This window comes from Cetorhinus maximus, chromosome 3 (genome assembly GCF_964194155.1).
Source record: "Cetorhinus maximus chromosome 3, sCetMax3.hap1.1, whole genome shotgun sequence".
In the NCBI taxonomy this organism is placed as follows: domain Eukaryota; kingdom Metazoa; phylum Chordata; class Chondrichthyes; order Lamniformes; family Cetorhinidae; genus Cetorhinus; species Cetorhinus maximus.
Genome location: NC_135881.1, coordinates 129,869,982 through 129,889,091, shown reverse-complemented (window position 1 = coordinate 129,889,091; position 19,110 = coordinate 129,869,982). Strand labels below are relative to the sequence as shown.

Below are 19,110 nucleotides of genomic sequence, written 5' to 3'. Positions count from 1 at the left end.
ATCCACCTCACTTCCCAGAAGCAGCAACGCCTCCTTCCTTGTTTGGCCAGAAACATATCATTCCTTGAACTTGCACATGTCTTCATTTCTCCCTCATTTCCACAATTTCAAAATAGCAGAAGTGGCTTAGTAAGTTCATCCATGGCCTATTGTTACAATTATGAGGTTTAGAACATTATTATATTTTGGGACTGTATCTTTAAATTTAGGGTAAATGATTTGGGTCATGTAACCCATTCTGCAGTCTGCCTGGGTGATTTGATTGTTGGAGATCAAAGGAAGGCTTAGATTGTTTTACTGAGAAGAAGATGGAAGGTATTTACACTTGGAGACAATGACAGCAGTCTCTGAGCATACCATGAGTAGAGTTTGATTTTCCCAAAGTCCAAGAAATGTGTTATTGGTATCCGGTTATAAACAGCTATGCTGTAAATGGTCCATTTACTTCTAAGATGAAAGGGATTGGTGATCAAAGATAGCTAATTAGTCTTTCTACCTAGATACAAGGTTAGTGTGCTTCACGTTGCCATGGGGAAAGGGGGCAGAGGAAGCTATTTTTGAGATCAGGCTACAGGCTTCCCTATGAATCAGTGAACATCGCAGCAGACAGTAGTTGGTTGGGTGTGGTCTGCAGCCACCCGATGGGCAAGAGGGCTGAGGAAAGCACCATCAAGGTAAGCAAGGGCAGCGAATGTACATTGCACAGAAGGCAGCCAGTCCTGCAACTGAAGCAGAGAAAACGCTGACTCTATTGTTCACCACAGAGAACGTGGGTGGGAGTTCTCGCTCTGAAGAGACAGAGTTCATGAAGATTTAAAGAAGGCTGGAAGATTCACCTAGCTTGGGCTAGAAGGAAGGAATCTCCAGTTTAACCCCCACAGTGAAAGTTGGTTCTGCAATTAGAGGTTACTGACTGGGAAAGTAAAAAGGAAGCAAGCCAAGTTCCTGGAGGATGAAGTGTCCACTTAAGGGACAGTGTAACGTATAACCATGGCAGGAGATTTTTGGTCATACTAAAAGTTAAACGAGGAATCTCTTCTCCATAGTTTAAAGTTTAAGTTGCCTACGAAAAGAAAATAGTCAAGTTTTTTTTTTCTTAGTCATTTGTTACACTAAAAGTTTCAAAACATGAAATCTTGTCAGGTCATTCTTTCAGCTAATAACTGGAAGTTCAAATCTCTTTTTAAAAGTTATTGGTCTCTAAGGAGGTCATAACAAAATGGACACTCCCCAGGGAGATTTTGTTGCATAAACTTTAATGCAGTTTTGGAAACTTGCTGATGCAAAGCATTAGAACACGAATAGATATTACTACAAAGCAGGACAAAGGAATTTGAAGGAGGAGGGGACTGAAGGTTTCAGGGAGAAAGGAAATGGGAAACTTGGGAGAACAGGAGGGAGGCAGGGAAGAGGAAAGAGGACAGGACTGAAAGAGGGGACCAAGGTGGAAAGTGGCTCATAGAATAGAGACTGATCTGGTCTTGAAACGTTATGAACCACCATTCGTGTCATCACCTTCCCATGGGAAATTAAGGTTTAGCAATAACCGCTGACCTTGCCAGCATCGGCCACATCCTGGCAGTGAATAAATAATCAGTTACAGTGAAAGGCAGCATTGAAATATTATAGCACGAAGAAAACCCCAGATTTTCCACTCAGCGGCAAAGGGATGGCTGCTGACCTCGAAGAAAGCTGCCCACAAAAATCTAGCAATTTCTGTGGCACGGATTTCACCATTCACCTGGTGCCCCAGCAAGTGATGTCATCAAGTAGGGTTAGCAACCAGTCACATTGAAGAATTTTCACAGACTCCAAACCAAGAAGCAAATGCACTGATTGTCCTTCACTTTTTAAACATTTTACAGTGTGACATAAAGATTGGGACATACACGTGAGATTAAGGAAGGAACAAATTTTAAAAGATATTATACATTTATGGAATTTGATATTCCATAAATATAAATTTAGTTTTTTGGGGGCCAGAGAGGTTGTCCAAAAATAATTATAACTCACTAAGCCATTAAAAAGCCAGTACTCATCATTAACAAAGTGTAACGTTTTTGCAGAGGTTTAGTCAGGTTGAAGCATAAAGTGGAAGTTCAGGTTAAATCAAACGATTCCCAAAGTCTTCCATCTGCGGAGATTCCTAGAGGGTACCCCATGGGGGAGCGGGGAATCACTGTATACCATAAATTGTTGTCTGTTTCAATGTTGTAATGACAGCAAACACCAACTGTTTTCCCATTATGACTACCACAAAATCCAGGCCATTATAATTTCTCATCCACTAAGGTGTTCAAAAACGATCATGGTCAACACGTGCATGGTCAAATCTGCCCCAAAGTTATCTTCTTGAAAGTTTATTTCAAACTGTTTATGATCAACTTTGGAAAATAATTTATTTTAGCCTTCCATTTAAAAATATAAAGTAGAATGTGACTTGAAACACCACAGCAGTAGATTTTGTTTTATAATTCCCATTTCAAAACTTAACATCCACTGTCCAATTTATAAAATGGTCCAAGAGCAGTTCTATAATCATTTAGCTAAGTGGGATGTAAAGAGATTTAAACAGACACAAAAACTCCTGCTACCATTGTAATTTGATCACATAGAAACTTGAAACATAGAGAATAGGAGGAGTAGGTCATTTGGCCCTTCAAGCCTACTCTACCATTCAATATGGTCATGGCTGATCCTCTATCTCAATGCCGTACTCCCATGCTCTCTCCATACCCCTTGACTCCTTTAGAGTCCAGAAATATATCTATTTCCTTCTTAAATATATTCAGTGACTTGGCCTCCATAGCCTTCTGTGGTAGAGAATTCCTTAGGCTCACTACCCTCTGAGTGAAGAAGTTTCTCTTCATCTCAGTCCTAAATGGTCTACCCCGTAACCTGAGATTGTGACCCCTTGATCTAGACTCACAGCCAGAGGAAATATCCTCCCTGCAACAGGTCTATCCACCCCTGACAGAATTTTATATGTTACAATGAGATCTCCTCTCATTATTCTAAACTCCACTGAATACATGCCTAGTTGGGGGAGGCGGTGGCATAGTGGTATTGTCACTGGACTGGTAATCATGAAACCCAGGGGTAATGCTCTGGGGACCCAGTTCAATTCCCACCACGGGAGATGATGGAATTTGAATCCAATAAGAATCTGGAATTAAAAGTCTAATGATGACTGTGAAACTATTGCCATTGTCATAAAAACCCATTTGGGTTCACTAATGCCCATTAGGGAAGGAAATCTGCCGTCCGTGACTTTACACCCACAGCAATGTTGTTGACTCTTAAATGCTCTCTGAGCATGGGGTATGGCCAATAAATGCTGGCTGAGCCAGCAATGCCCACATCCGATAAACAAATTTTTAAAAACTCTCCTCATACTCATCACAATTGAGTACTCTTACACATTACCTATGGTGATTCAGCATTTGAATACCTCAGCATTATACCAACTCTGCATATGTCTTACACACAGATACACAGAAATGAACATACGAATTAGGAGCAGCAGTAGGCCACTTGGCCCTTCAACAAGATCATGGCTGATCTGAATGTAACCTCAATCCCACATTCCTGCCTACCCCTGATAACCTTTCATCCCCTTGTTAATCAAAAATCTATCTAGCTCTGCCTTAAAAATGTTCAAAGACTCTGTTCCCACTGCCTTTTGAGGAAGAGAGTTCCAAAGACTCACAACCCACAGAGAAAAAGTCTTCAGATTCCAGTCTTCAGCCAATTCGATTCACTCCTGGTGATAACAAGAAACGGCTGAAGGCACTGGATACTGCAAAGGCTACTGGCCCTGACAACATTCCGGCAATAGTACTGAAGGCTTGTGCTCCAGAACTTGCTGTGCCCCTAGCCAAGCTATTCTAGTACAGCTACAACACAGGCATCTACCCAGCAAGGTGGAAAATTGTCCAGGTATGCCCTGTACACAAAAAGCTGGACAAATCCAACCCGGCCAATTACCGCCCCATCAGAATACTCTTGGGCATCAGTAAAGTGATGGAAGGGGTCATCAACAATGTTATCAAGTGGCACTTGCTTAGCAATAACCTGCTCACTGATGCTAAGTTTGGGCTCCGCCAGGGCCACTCAGATCTTGACCTCATTACAGCCTTGGTTCAAACATGAACAAAAGAGCCGAACTCCCAAGGTGAGGTGAGAGTGAGTGCCTTTGACATCAAGGCAGCGTCTGACCGAGTGTGGCATCAAGGCGCCCTAACAAAACTGGAGTCAATGGGAATCAGAGGAAAAACTCTCTGCTGGCTGGAATCATGCCTAGCACAAAGGAAGGTGGTTGTGGTTGTTGGAGGTCAATCATCTCAGTTTCAGGACATCACTGCATGAGTTCTTCAGGGTAGTGTCTTAGATCCAACCATCTTCAACTGCTTCATCAATGCCCTTCCTTCCATCACAAAGTCAGAAGTGGGGATGTTCACTGATGATTGCACAATGTTCAGCACCATTTGCGACTCCTCAGATACTGAAACAGTCCATGTCCAAATACAGAAAGACCTGGACAATATCCAGGCTTGGGCTGACAAGTGGCAAGTAACATTCGCATCACATAAGTGCCAGGTAATGACCATCTCCAACAAGAGAGAATCTACCACCCCTTGACACTCAATGGCATTACCATCACTGAATCCCCCACTATCAACATCCTGAGGGTTACCATTAACCAGAAACTGAACTGGACTAGCCATATAAATACTGTGGCTACAAGAGCAGGTCAGAGGCTAGGAATCCTGTGGCGAGTAACTCACCTCCTGACTTCCCAAAGCCTATCCACCATCTACCAGGACTGCAGAGGTTCAAAAAGGCAGCTCACCACCACCTTCTCAAGGGCAATTAGGGATGGGCAATAAACGCTGGCCTAGCCAGCAACACCCACATCCCATGAATGAATAAAAAAACTTACCTAAAAACAATATCAAAATGCATCCACTATCATACCTGTTTGCTACAGAGTGAAAGCCCTTCAGCGGTTCAAGGACAATTAGGGATGGGCAACAATGCCCACATCCCATGAACGAATGAAAAAAGATGCTGAAGGAGATCAGCTACAACAACACTATGCAGGAAACTGGAGCAACGAATCCCAGAAATTAGGGAATAGAATTTGGCCAAAATGTTTTAAAACTTCTTTTTTTTAAAAAAGTTTCATACCGTTATTATCCAAATTGTTGTAAGCCCCACCACTTTAAACAGTCTTTAAGCCGCATATGTACGTGATGTAATCAACCAATTGCTTCGACAACTGACCTTCGCTGGTTATGGGGCAGGTTTTGTTATCTACATTTTGCTGCATTTGGTTCCTTCAGCAGGCGGCGCTTGTTGCCTTTTGCAGGAGGGAACACGTACTCCGGGGGAGGAGGGGGGGGGTGGTGCACGCCGCGCCGCGCCGCCCCGCCCCCATCTCGCGGCAGAAACTGGGTCACATAAACACGCCGCGAGCTCCGGGGGGACGTTCCATTAGGTGTGTGACGTCACATGGACCCCGTTCAGCCAATGGCGGGCCGCGCTCGGGCAACGTAAACAGAAGGCGCACGTGGGGCAGCAGAGCAGGTCCATGTGAGGAGCTGCAAGACTGGAGCAGCCGGAAGGGGCGAAACACTCAACACTGATCTTTGTTGTTGCGGGGGGGCGGGGGGGGGGGGAGTGACTGACAAAAAAAAAACCGTCGTCTTCTGCAAACGGCCTCCAAAATGAAACCAAATCCTACGGGGTTAAAAAAAAATTTCTAACGTCGTTCAATTTCCAGATGCAGTAACCCAAGCTGCTCGCCCGCAAAAACCTCCAGTAACTACTCCGCTTCTCCAGCTGGTGATCGAGCACCTTTGAGCATTTTTGAATTTGGGTTCTGAACAGAATAAACCGAAACATGGCATATCCGTTACATCCATTTTCATAATTCTGTTTGGATTTATTAAAACCGCGTTCAGAGAAAAAAAAATGCAGAAAATAAGTATCGTACCTGCATCCATTGCATTAAGTGTAGGAAACCTCCGCTTTGTGCGAGTAATCTTAATAACAGGTTCCTTTTAAAACAAAAGATTTATTCCTGAGTCCCACTTTTCAGTCTTGATTTCTCCCCTTTTCTCAACCCCCATATGTCTCGCTGCACGATGTCTCCGTTGATGACTTTCTAAATCTTCTATTCTCCTTTCCTGCCACACCGATATATCATTTTCATTGAAGTGCAGTGCCTTTCCTGGTTGTTCAATCCGGACTCATACAGCAATGACTCAGTATCTCAGTGCTCTGCTGCTCCAGATTCCCACGTGACCCGCTTTGTATTGGCCCCACCCCCTCAGCCTGTCTCTCCCTTTGCCCCAGTGACACACTTTCCAAAACAAGTTCATACTTAGCCAGGTTTCAGGCTTCTTTTTCACAAAAACAGAGGGGGGGGTGGGGAAACCAGAAAGCTTTTTAACTAAAACAAAAACAAAAATACCTGGAAAAACTCAGCAGGTCTGGCAGCATCTGTGGAGAGGAGCACAGTTAACGTTTCAAGTCCGTATGACTCTTCATCAGAACTAAGAAATATAGAAATGAGGTGAAATATAAGCTGGTTTAAGGGGCGGTGGGACTGGTAGAGCTGGATAGAGGGCCAGTGCCTGTCCCACCCCCCATTAAACCAGCTTATATTTCACTTCTTTTCTATTTTACCTTAGTTCTGTTGAAGAGTCATACGGACTCGAAACGTTAACTGTGCTCCTCTCCGCAGATGCTGTCAGACCTGCTGAGTTTTTCCAGGTATTTTTGCTTTTGTTTTGGATTTCCAGCATCCGCAGTTTTTTGCTTTTAAGCTTTTTAACTAGCTGAGATGATCTGTTGACAGCCCAATTAAAGCACTTCGTCAGTTATTTTGGGTTGTGCCTGTTTCTTTATTTCTGAACACTTAATGGTACCACCTCACAAATGTTGGATCAGACAGAGAAGCCAGTCCAAAGCTATTTCTCTGCTGCTACATTTTACATCATGGATATAGGATCAATCCGAGGTATCTGGGGAAAAAATAAACACTAACTTCGTCAAACCAATATGCATCACTGAGTTATGAAAATATGAAGCGATATACATTAAGGGTGCTGGAAATTTGGTTAAAGTTGATACTAAATATTTAGTGTTTGTGGCATTATCTGGAATGTTATGTTTTGATAAATTACATTTCTATTTTGTATATCTATAATTCAGTTTTTGTCTGGACTGTTTTGATTGGTCAGTTTAAGGCGTGTGTTGGTGGACAATGCCTGGCGAACACAGAGGCATGTGAATGCATTTTGTTTACAGCACCATTTTTTGACTGGTACAAATTTGTAAAAATATTGTTTCAGGAAAGTTGTTGCTAAAGAAGTTCTTTTGAACCCCAATTCCATTTATTAATTAAACTTTGAGATATATGAGCTTTGTCCCGATCAGCTGTCAATGGTTGGTGCAGCGAGGTTAGGGGCCGTGGTTGATGGAGAAATAAAACAGCCGGAGGGAAGCTCCCCGGGGTATGGCCAGGTGTGGTATCAACTCTCTCTCTCTCTCTCTCTCTCTGTGGGGCACAATCAGACAAGTTGTCAACTCTCTCACTCTCCCCAGGGAACAGCCAAGTCAAGTGCTGATTCTGTCCCTCTCCTAGGCATATGATCAGATGAGGTGCTGAATCTCTCCAGGGTACGGTGCAGATGGCAGGGGATGATATACAGTTGGTGGGGTTGGCTTGGGAGGTGGGGGAACAGCATACGGGTATGGCATGTGAGAGATGGAATGGTGAATGGGATGGGGATGGAATGAGAGGGATGACATAGTAAGGATGGAATAGCAAGGGAGGAAGGGGATGGCATGGGAGGAGTGGATGGGATGGAATTGGTTAAGTGTGGCAAAATGACAGGGACAATTATTTGATAAAGTCTTTCACCAGTAGGCTGTGTTTACTTTCAGATTGGCACATACAGAGGATCACAATACCAACAGTGTTGAAGTGAAAATATTGAACTTTAATGTAGCCATGAAAAACAACAGTACAAAGCAATGAAACAAGATGGTCATGCCCATGAGAAAACCCAGGCTCTAAGCTACCAGCGGGCGATAACATACAGTGGCGTGACCTCTTTCTTCCTCTCTCACCCGTACATCACATGTCCAACTTGTGCTAACTAATGGTGCTCAAAAAAAACTGAGATGAATACATGTAAACAGCGTCCTTGAATCAAAATGCACCCACAAGTCAACATATGTGACCAAAGAATGCAACATATAAGCATAAGAAACAAAAACATCTTTGTGAAAGGCAGTCCAAACATGCATTGGAATCACAACAAATGGTGCGCATAATGGGCACACAAACACATTTCACAGGAGTGAACTATAGGGTGGACAAGTCTCGGAGAAAAAATTAAGGGGCCATACAAGCGAATAAGGGTTGCTGGCGAACTTGTGAGAGTAGAGTGTTGGGAGGGTGGTGGATGCTGGCGAATCTGTCAGATTGAGCAGCCGAGCAGTGCAAACGCACAGATGTGTACTCTGCATGCACAAAATTAAACAAAAACAAAAATAAAAATAGTTGGAAAAACTCAGCAGGTCTGACAGCATCTGCGGAGAGGACCACAGTTGACGTTTCGAGTCCGTATGACTCTTATGCACAAAATTAAAGTCTGAAATACAGGAAAATGCCATCCCAGCAAGATACAACCCAGGACACTGGACGATTACTTCTATTACAGGGCGACACCATAAAATCCGGGCTGGTCGCCCTAATCAACTACCTTATAGTTTATTCAGCATCTGAATACCAGCATTAATCCAGAAATATGAAATGTGCTAGATGGTCTGGGGGGTTGGGGGGGGGTCGTCTCTGATGATGGAGCATCTTAAAATAGGCATCAAAGGAACATGGCTAGTGGTACACATAGACAGCCAGCTAAATATGCCAAAACATGGTGTTGTAGGATCAGGAGCCTGGGCTGGGGGCTGCAAAACTAGGGTAGGTGATAAAGACTGTGGCCCTGGACCAGGAGTTTGCATGGTTGTCCCAACAGCTGACATTTTTGATACCACTGGAGCTGTGAATGGTGTAGATAGCTCAGCCGGTATGTTAGAGTTTGGAAAGACAGGCTGGGTGGACAGGGTGTATTCATCGTGGGTGGTAAGACCATAGCTATAAGTGGAGCATAAAAGGAACCTTGTAGCATTCAAATCTCTTGACTCAATAAATTGTGCCAAGGAGCTGGGATCCAATGAATTTGCGAATATTGCACTAGCCATCATCAACGCAGGGAACCAATAAACATTGGCGGGCCTTGTGATTTGTTGTGATTGGCATAAAGGTGGACCAGATCATCAACATCAACTGAGAGTGTTGCTGCACTCCTAGTGCAAGTATGGCAGCTGGCTGTAACCTATTCGATAGGGGCATCCATATCAAGCACATAGAAATATTGATGGATGACCAATTTGAGCTGATGACATGACAGAGGCCCAAGATGTAGATGGAGAGCAGTGATAAGGCCTTCCAGAACATCACAATAATGTATTTCCTGGAGGGGACAAGGACTCATTGTGTCAAACAATGAGCAAACCATCTCATGCATTGGTAGTAATCCGCAGGTAGAGTTTGACATCACAAATGTTGGTAAGCTTCTTGGAAGGACGGGTGCCTTGCAACAGCTGGGTATGTGTGCGACAAAGGAGGGGACATTCAGACTAGATAGCTAGCTGTGCTGCTCACCTGGTGAAAGGGAGACTAATGAAGCCTTACACAATGTCATCAACAGGTATTCAGTAAATGGCAGAATCTGAGCTCCAGTGTATGAAGGAACAGACATGGCATGTGGGGGCCTCACAGTCAGGTGCATTGCAGCTTGAAAAATCCAAAGGAATGGTCACAGATCCAGTTAGGTATCTGACAGAGATGTGGTAATGACTGACTGTGGAAAGGAAGGTAGTGACACAGGGACTGGCAGAAAGTTCTCCCATGCACAGTTTCGCAGAGACCTGCACACAAAGTTTGCTGTCTGTGACAACACAAGGACGATGCTTGGAAGCACAATATATGGGCTCAAGTGCTTGATGTAAGTTGCAATGGATAGAGCTTCAATTTCACCAGGCAACCAGGCGATTTGATGATCACGCAGTTTGGCACTGGGAAAACCATCAAGTTTGCATCTGTTGCCATGCAGGGTGTATGCGATCATTGCTTCTCAACAGCGCCACTTGTGACAACCCAGATTTGATCATCTGGACAGAGGAGGGTGACGGTTTTAGTGGATGAAAGACCAGACTGTGCCATTCGGAAGCTCGTGCGGAGATCATTTGTCCACAGCATCCAAGGGAGCTGCGTAAGAGGCACACTGAGGAAGATAGCATCTTGTAGGTTCCAATGATAGATGCCAGAAACCTTCTCCAGTGGACAGCATGTAGAGAGGGTGGCCACATGGTGTGAGGGCTAGCTTGCAAGGTGCCCTGGGACCAAATCCATCTTAGAATAATCATGGTTTTAGAGCAGATGACAGTTTTTGGGGAAGATAGGTGTAGGTCACATCATAATAGAGCATGTGTTGCCAGTTGTGAAGAAGTTCTTCACAACTGTTACCACAAGAGTAGAGGTCATCTGCAAGTTTGATGACTATGTCTTCCACTAGAAAATCACCTAGGACACAGCATGTCAATTCCTCAAGGGTAGTTGCAGATCCAAGCATGCCCATGGCAAATCGCGTGTATACATGAACACCTTTGTATGGTGTGACCACTCCACAATACTTCATGGAAAATTGTGCTAATGGAACCTGGGAAAAGGTGTTGGTTAGTTCTGTTCAAATGATGTATTTCTACTGAGCAATCTTGTGTAAGGTCGAGTCAACATCTGGCATGAGTGAAGGTTGTGACTGACTGTAGCGCTCAAGATCGGCAAATGCTGTGACAAGTCAATAACCCCCATTTGACTTCTTCACAAGAAATGTTGGTTAAGGTACTCCACAGTGATCTCCACATCCTCAGGCTGATCAAAGACTCTATGGACATTAAATTTTCATTGCAACTCAACAAGTTTATCTCTGGCATGCTGGGGAAGGTGACCCATTCATTATGGAGGTTGTATGGATCCCATGTTGACTCTAGCCTTGAAGGGTCCAGCTTTGACACTGTAATCTGGAAATGTTGGATTGAAGACGTCATCATACTCCAAAAGGAGAGTTTGGAACTGAAAACATGTGCACTGAGGCTGGATGTGATCCAGATCCACAAGAACAGATTTGAAAAATAGCTGATGGTGCTTACGTTTGCAGTGATTGGTAAGTGGCTGTGCCATGTTGCCCTGAGAGGGCTGAGGATCTTCGTTGCTGGGGTGAAGACAGGGCCTAGCTGAGCAAAATGTTCATTGCAAGACAGGACTTGCAGTTCAAAGGGAGAGGTTCGCAATGTGAAGCTTGTCAGCAACACCAGCAAAAATATGTGGCGGGGGCCAAGTGTTGGGTGGCTTGTTACACTTTGTCCTGAAGGAAGAGAGGACAGTTCAACTGCAAATATTGTGAGGTCTGCAAGATCATTAGGTAGAGTCATCTCGATGAAATTCCCTGGCCAGATTGTTGTTGACCTTGAGGGAGCACAAAGTAATGGGCTTGTCTCTCTCTGCATAGGCTAAAAGAAGAATAAGATTCATAAGCATAGGTGGTGGAGTCATCAACTATCACTCGGTGTTTGGCCTGTCAAATTGACACATCATTGGTTTCCATGAATGGAGTGCCTGCAAGGACCTTAACATCAAGGTTCTCCATGACCAGGCCTTCAAAGGCAAGGTAGTGGCAATCCCTGGACAGAGAGAAGTGTGTTTCACCAAACTATCAGCCGGTGAGCAGATTGGGATGAACTCTTGACTGGGACACCAAGTCTCGTAGATGTGGAAGCACAGATCATGTTGCCAGTGGCTCTACTGTCAGTGGTCACCCAAATAGCATGGTGCTTGAAGAATGTGTCTAAGTAGAGTGACTGATGGATCTGTGCACAGAGTGCAGCTGATTCCAACGAGAATCTAAACAAATCTCCGTGATCCAATTATGATAATCATCATCAAAGATAGCAGCTATCTTACAAACTTTAGCTAGGTTTTAGCAGTCTTGATCTGACAGGAAATTACATTTGCTGACAAAATGCTTATATGATAGGCCCATTTGCTTACATAATGGGCAAGACACTTGGGTATATGAAAGAGGGGAGTTATGGAGTCTGGTCTTGATAGGCAAAGGTGAAACGGTCCAATGCTCCTGGAAGAAGGTAACGACAGCATCGAGAGCCTTGGCATCAGCAGATGTGTCGATCTCATCTAACAGCAAAGCCAGGGCTTGGGAGATCTCTGGCTTGATGAATGCCAAGATGCATGACCTGAGCTCAGTGCCGTACCTCTGCTTCACTAGACATTGTTGGCTAGGGTGAATGAGTTGTAGCCAAAGCAAAACCACACTATGTTCTCCAGTGAGGATGACATTTCCTCATCCTTGTCAAGAGGTAGACTGTGATGACTGAGCCCACAGTTCCACAAGAGGTTATCGCCAAAGAAGGCCATTAGACTTTGATACAGATCCCCATGCCTTTCATCTAATTGCAAACTGAAATCAGCCAGGTCTAAGGCACAGGGCACCTGTGGCCTTGAAACCATTATGTAGGCTGATGGTCTGCCATATCAAAGCAAGTGATGCAGCTGCTTTAACTATGGAGTTGTGTGATATAATGGGGCACTAATTCGCTATCAGCCCTAGCATCAGGTCCAAAAAGTTGACTTTTTGTTGGGTGGTGAGTCCTGGAAATGTTCCTTCACCTTCTGTGTCTCTGAAGCCATGGAGAGGGTTAATCTTGGTTCTCTTCTCCTAGGTGAAACCTTCAATGAAAATGAAGGAAAGGTTAGGATCAAGCATCAAAGTGTAAATTAGGTTCTAATGCCAGTATTCAAATGAATTGACTGTCTCGATCTTTCCTAAGCATCACTGCTTCGGTGCCCAATGTGTGGCTGCCATAGTTTCCGCTGTTACAGTACTGGAATATTGTGGACTAAATTGAGGTCAATATCCATGTATAAGTGCCAAATAAACTCATCAATTTACTTTGAAGAGGGGAGTGAAAATGTTCCGTTGCTGCTATGATGCCAGTAGGCTGTGTTTACTTTCACATTGGCACATGATAAGGTGGTGGCATAGTAGAATGAGGGACTGAAACTACATCCTACTACTCTCTACTGGAGTAAAGCAATTTACACGCTCAATGTTATTCTGATAATCGCCATGTTTAATTTTCTAATTTATTTGCAAAATGTGCGTGGCATAGTATTCCAGAGACCCAGGGTGATGCTCTGGGGACCTGGATTCAAATTCCACCATGGCAGATGGTGAAATTTGAATTCAATAAAAATTTGGAATTAAAAGTCTGATGATGATCACAAAACCATTGCCAATTGTCAGAAAAACCTATCTGGTTCATTAATGTCCTTTAGGGAAGGAAATCTTCTGTCCTTACCTGGCCTGGCCTACATGTGACTCCAGACCCACAGCAATGTGGTTAACTCTAAAATGCCCTCTGAATTAGGGACGGGCAATAAATGCTGGCCTAGCCAGCAATGCTCACATCCCATGAATGAATAAAAAAAATACACAGGATCACAAAACCAACAGTGTTGAGGTGGAAATATCCGACTTTGATGCAGATGCAGCCACAAAAAACAATAGTACGAAGCAAAACAAGATGGCCACACTCATGAGGGAACCTAGGTTCCTAGTTACTAGAGTGCAATAACATATAGTGGCGTTTGGTGAAAGAATAATCAGAAATCCTGTATTTAAAGTAATACTGTTGCAATAAAGATACTAATTTCACCACAAATATTTTGCAGATCTCTGGTAGTGGGATTGGAAGACAAAGGCAAACCATCACTGACAAAAGCTGCCTAGAAAATAGGAGGAAGCACCAGCAGGGAATGAACTTTTGGGCAGCACACACGTGATGGTTCGTATATATATAAAATATTCATTCATGGTCTAAACAGGACTCTAACGCCAGAGTTTTGTTGCGAAACAGGAGAAACTCATTTTTTCCCAAACGTCCCTGCACTAGTTTTCCCTCCAGTCACCACAGGAGCAGCTCAGGCACAGCTATAATTTTCTCTCCCTCTCTTCCAGCTTGGGGAGATCTTCCCTCCATTCAGTGTTTCCCCATAGAAAAACAGCTGCAATCACGAATTCAGAATGAGGGACTAAAACTATATCCTACTACTCTCTACTAGAGTAAGGCAATTTACACACTCCATATTATTCTGACAATCATCATGTTTAATTTCCTAATTTATTTCCAAAATGTGCATGAACTAAAATTAAACCAAAGGCTTAAAAGGTTCACCAAATAATAATCACTCAATGTTATTTTTAAGGTTTATTTTTAAGTACTTGTAACCCAATGTCAGCAGCTCGGGATCAGAGCCATTTGTTTAGTGACTGCAAGAACGATCCAAGTGCCGTTTACTACATTGAGTTTGGAGATTTTAATTAATTTTTGTGGACCATGTTCTGCAATTCCATTCATTTCCCTTGAGAACTGCAAAACAATGGCCTTGTTAATGGTGCATTGGCATTTAAGGCTGAAATCTCAAACTAAGATAGCACAAATAAACAATCTTGACCTTTTGATATTTATACACACACACACACACACACACTTTCAGATGAGTCACTGCTTGGAGGCTGATGTGAAGTGGTGAGTTTAATTTGGGGGTTATTCTCCTTAGACATCTGAGAATTAACTGCTATAGATAACCTGTTTATTGTATAGATTAAACGCTATGGCCTAAATATCTGATAACACTACACCCATTTTTCTGGTTTGAACTGGGCACTGGAGCTTCCAACATAGTGGGCAGGAAGTGCACACTCTTACTACGTGGAAAGGTGCCACCCATCATATTGGTCTAGGTAGAAACACAGACATCCATCGCTTTTGCCTGAAACAAGCATTCGATGCTTTGCATATGCAAATAGGGAGCCTAACACCTGTATGAGCCCACCTCTGCAAAACTGGGATGCCCTGAATACAGCCAGTGCAAGACTGGCTAGGTTCAGGAAAAAACAGGTCTACATGCAGTTTAACCATGTTAACATTCACAATGTAGGGAGGTGCAAGAGTGTACTACCAATGGTTCCATGTTCAAACCACTGCTGCAGCCACCAAGACCCACAGCCCTACCCAACTCTCCCACCTATCCCCTGATCGCAACCATGACCTCAAACTCCACCAATTACAGCCATCGACCCCACCCTGTCCCCGTCCCAGCCCTATCGATCATCTTCCCTTCCCCCTTAAAGACTTACCCAAGCGCTGTTGCTGGCAACACAGCAGCCTGAATTTGAAAGTCTTCTCACTGGCAAGTTGCCAGGGAACACCCAGTAAGTGTCCTTAGAACCTAAATGTAGCCCAAAACTCAACATCAGGTGTGACTTGGGCATCCTCACTGAATCCTTGCACCTAGTTCAAGCCTCCAGGCCTGCATAAATAAATTTCTGACCCCATATGCTTGCATTTGTGGGGCCGGTTAGCTTAGATGTCTAGCGTCTGGTTCAGCATAATGCCAACAGTCCGGGTTCGAATCCCATTCCAGCTGAGGTATGGGGTTTTCGCTTGTGTTAGGAAGTTACTAGAGAAACATTTAGTGTATTGGTTGCCTACTAAGTAATGTTTAGTCTATGTTTGTTTTTTACAGTAAAATTTTTAAACGTGAAATCTTGTTGGTCACTGGAAAATTTATCTCTCCTTTTAAAAGTTATTGATCTCTACAGGTTTACCTAACAAAACTCTGTGCCTAGACTATCATATTAAAATTTTAAACACCTGAATAAGATCACCCCTTAGTCTATTGTAATCTGCACTATTTACTGTCCCTCCTAATTTAGTATCATTTACAAATTTGGAAATAGAACTCTCTATTTCTTTATCCAATTTTATTAATAAGTATGGTGAAAAGATGAGGTCCCAGAATAGATCAATGGGGAACAACGCTTGACACCAATCAAGGTACCTATCCATATCCCAATTCTCTGTCTTCTACCTCCCAATTCCCAATCCACATCACAGTGTTAGATCCAATACTATGTGCTCTAATTTTCGTTAATAATCTTTGTATAGAACCTTATTGAATGCCATCTGGAAATCCATTTGGATTATATTCATAAACACTCCATTATCTACCTTCTAAGTGACCTCCGCAACAAATTCAACTAGATTAATTAATCATGACTTACCCTTAACAAAGACATGTTGGCTCTCTCTGATCAGCTTACATGGAAACAAAGTCCTTATTCAATAAATTTGTCATTACCTTGTTGTATCAATGGCATCTGAATTTATTGGGCACACAGAATCCCTTAGCCACTCTCTTGTTCTTACTATATTTATTATAGCTTTTAATCTTCAGCTGGAATTTTCCAGCCCAGTTGGCGTCAGGCGTCATGGCGGGTGAAGGGGCACAATATGGCGAGAAGGCCAAAAATCAGTCTCACGCCTTCATGAAACCAGTCTGCTCCAGTGCGCAACACAGACTGAAGGAAATACTCAAGCACATCTGGGGGAGGTGTGATGGGGAAAAGAGGGTGAGGGAAGCAGCCATGCGCTTGGTAAAGCTTGTCAAAAGTGAGCATTCTTCTGCAGCTGAGACCATTCAGCTGCAGCTCCATTGACATGCTTGGAGTTGGGCCGCTGAAGCTTTTCTGCCCGCTCAGGCAATGCAAAAGAATGAAAGTGCCACCAAATGCTCCAGATCTTTTCACCCCTCAGGCACAGACTGCAAATTAATGTGTGTTTTAGGGAACAGAAGAGCAATTGGCTGACTGGGCAAGCTGTAAAATCCCCTTGCGAAAGGTGGCCATGGTGCAGTCACTGGTGGAGGCGCTCACAGCCCCTTGCAATGTCTTTATAAAGGTGTGGACCAGTATCCATCATGGTTCAAACTAACACCACAAGCTTTGCAGTGTGGGCTGGAAGAATGCCTGCACCTGAGCTGAGAGCACAGCATGCAGTCCAGTGCCAGAAGCTGCTGCCAATCGGTCAAGTGGAGTGGGGCACAGGTGGATAGGATTTCGGATAGCCAATGAGCACCCTACACACTGGCCATCCAAGTGGTAGCTAGCACTCTCCTACATGCGTGGAGGGGCCTTCAACTTAACCAAGCGAGGTTCTAAGTACACCTTTGCTAACCCATGCATCTCTCTCTTTAATCCTGCAGGAGGAGAACATCAGGATCATGGAGCTTGCTGATTTAGCAGTATGTCTCATGGCTCTCAGGGAGCAGAGAAGAAGAAGAAGAGAGTAGTGGAGGCACCTGGTTTGGCAAAGATGAAGGGCAGCAGGGCCTGCTGTGCACGTAGCTGAAGATCCACAGAGAGCCATCGTTCATAGGCGCCTTGCTGGACCCAGAGTCTACAGACAGCGCTTGTCATTCCTGCAGATGACTGACAACCAGTGTCGCCAAAAATTGTGCATGTCCAGGGAACTGGTTGGTCACACTTGCCATCCGCTGCAGGATTTGGCGCCACGGGGACATGGAGGGCATCCACTGCCAATGGCCATGAAAGTGACCATGGTGCCCAACTTTTATACCAGTGGCTCCTTCCAGGGCTCCTCAGGTGACCTGTGCAGGATTTCACAAGCCTCCACACACAAGTGCATCTAGGAGGTCCAGGAGCGCTGGGATTTGTGCAGATCTCAGGTTTTCCACAGGTGCAGGGTGTCATTGACTGCACTCACGTGGTGCTCAGATCTCCGTGGCAATAAGCAGTCTTAACTAGGTCAACCGCAAGGGCTTCCGCTCGCTGAATGTTTAGCTGGTGTGTGACCACCATAAACGCATGCTACAGGCCTGCACACAATTCCCAGGGAGCGCCCAAGACTCCCACATCCTTAGCAGGTCTCAAATCCCTAACATCTTCCAGGGTCCAGAGAGGCTGCAGGGTTGGCTCCTCGGGGACAAGGGCCACCCACAGAGGACATGGCTGCTGACACCCGTGCAGCGGCCTCAGACTGCAGCAGAGCGACGGTAAAACGAGGCTCATGCCGTGACCTGGACTTTGGTGGAGTAAACGATAGGCATTTTGAAAATGAAGTCCAACAGGTCCGATGGAGCTCTACAATACAGTCCACAGGGGCTGTCGTGCATAATGGTCACTTGCTGCATGCTACACAACCTGGCACTGCAAAGGGGGGAGGATCTGGCTGAGGAGCAGATGGAAGAGCTGCACGATTCCTCTGATGAGGGGACGTTGAAGGGGATGACGATGATGAGATTGTCAAAGGCGAGGATGCCGTGATGAGGCCATCTTACAGGCTAGACAAGGCAGGCGCGCTTGGGAGGCCCTCATAGCTGCAAAATTCGTGGAGGATGATGACAAGCTGAGTGAGGACAGTCCTGACATCCTCATCTTACATCTGGGAACGCTTGACTCCTGTGTGGCAGATGGCAGCGCACATACCCTCAGTGCTCAGGCTCATGTCATGGAGATACAGCGGAGGCCCTAATAGTCGCTAGATTCCAGGAGGATGATGACGATATGCAGTGAGGACACTGCATAGATCTTCAGATAGCCTTGTGAATTTCTGACTCCTGTCTGGCTGAGGACAGCTCGCTTATGCTCTGTGATCAGGGTCATATCATGGAGACACAGTCATGAAACTTTATATGCACTTGATCCTTTGTCAACCTTCAGCACCTGACCCCTTCAGGAGCACATTGTCACCGGTCACAGGAGCTGAAGAAATGGGGGGGCCAGCCCCACTTTAAAGGTGCTGAGAGCACACGGAGAGAATAACGGAACTCTGACGCCTGCCCACGACATTCTGGCAGCAATGACAAGCACCATTGAGGTGCAGGCATCACTAATGTGTCCAGCGAGTGTTAAGCCTGACCATCACTTTGGTCTGAAGGTTAAATACTGCACAGGGAAGAGGACCTGGATTGAGAGACCTGCCTTTATCTTATGCAGGAACCAAGGTTTCACCAGTCATCTGAACAAGGAGCCAGTGGCAAGGAGACATTCTTGGGAATTTATTTAAAATAGTGAACATTATGTACAAGTA

General features: G+C 44.5%; 1 protein-coding gene across 3 annotated transcripts in view; it reads right to left on the bottom strand.

Moving 5' to 3' along the window:
• The window catches only part of LOC144678900 (nuclear receptor subfamily 1 group D member 2-like), a 29,557-nt gene extending 23,251 nt beyond the window's left edge, over nt 1-6,306 (bottom strand). For 2 of the 3 annotated variants that reach the window (XM_078538959.1, XM_078538961.1), the window contains exon 1: nt 5,999-6,306. In XM_078538959.1, coding sequence (XP_078395085.1) covers nt 5,999-6,008 — 10 coding nt within the window. In that variant the 5' untranslated portion in view covers nt 6,009-6,306. Of the gene's footprint in view, nt 1-836; nt 1,064-5,998 lie in introns of all 3 variants that reach the window. The other variant, XM_078538960.1, reaches the window with a different exon arrangement.
• Nucleotides 6,307-19,110: the final 12,804 nt, after the last annotated feature.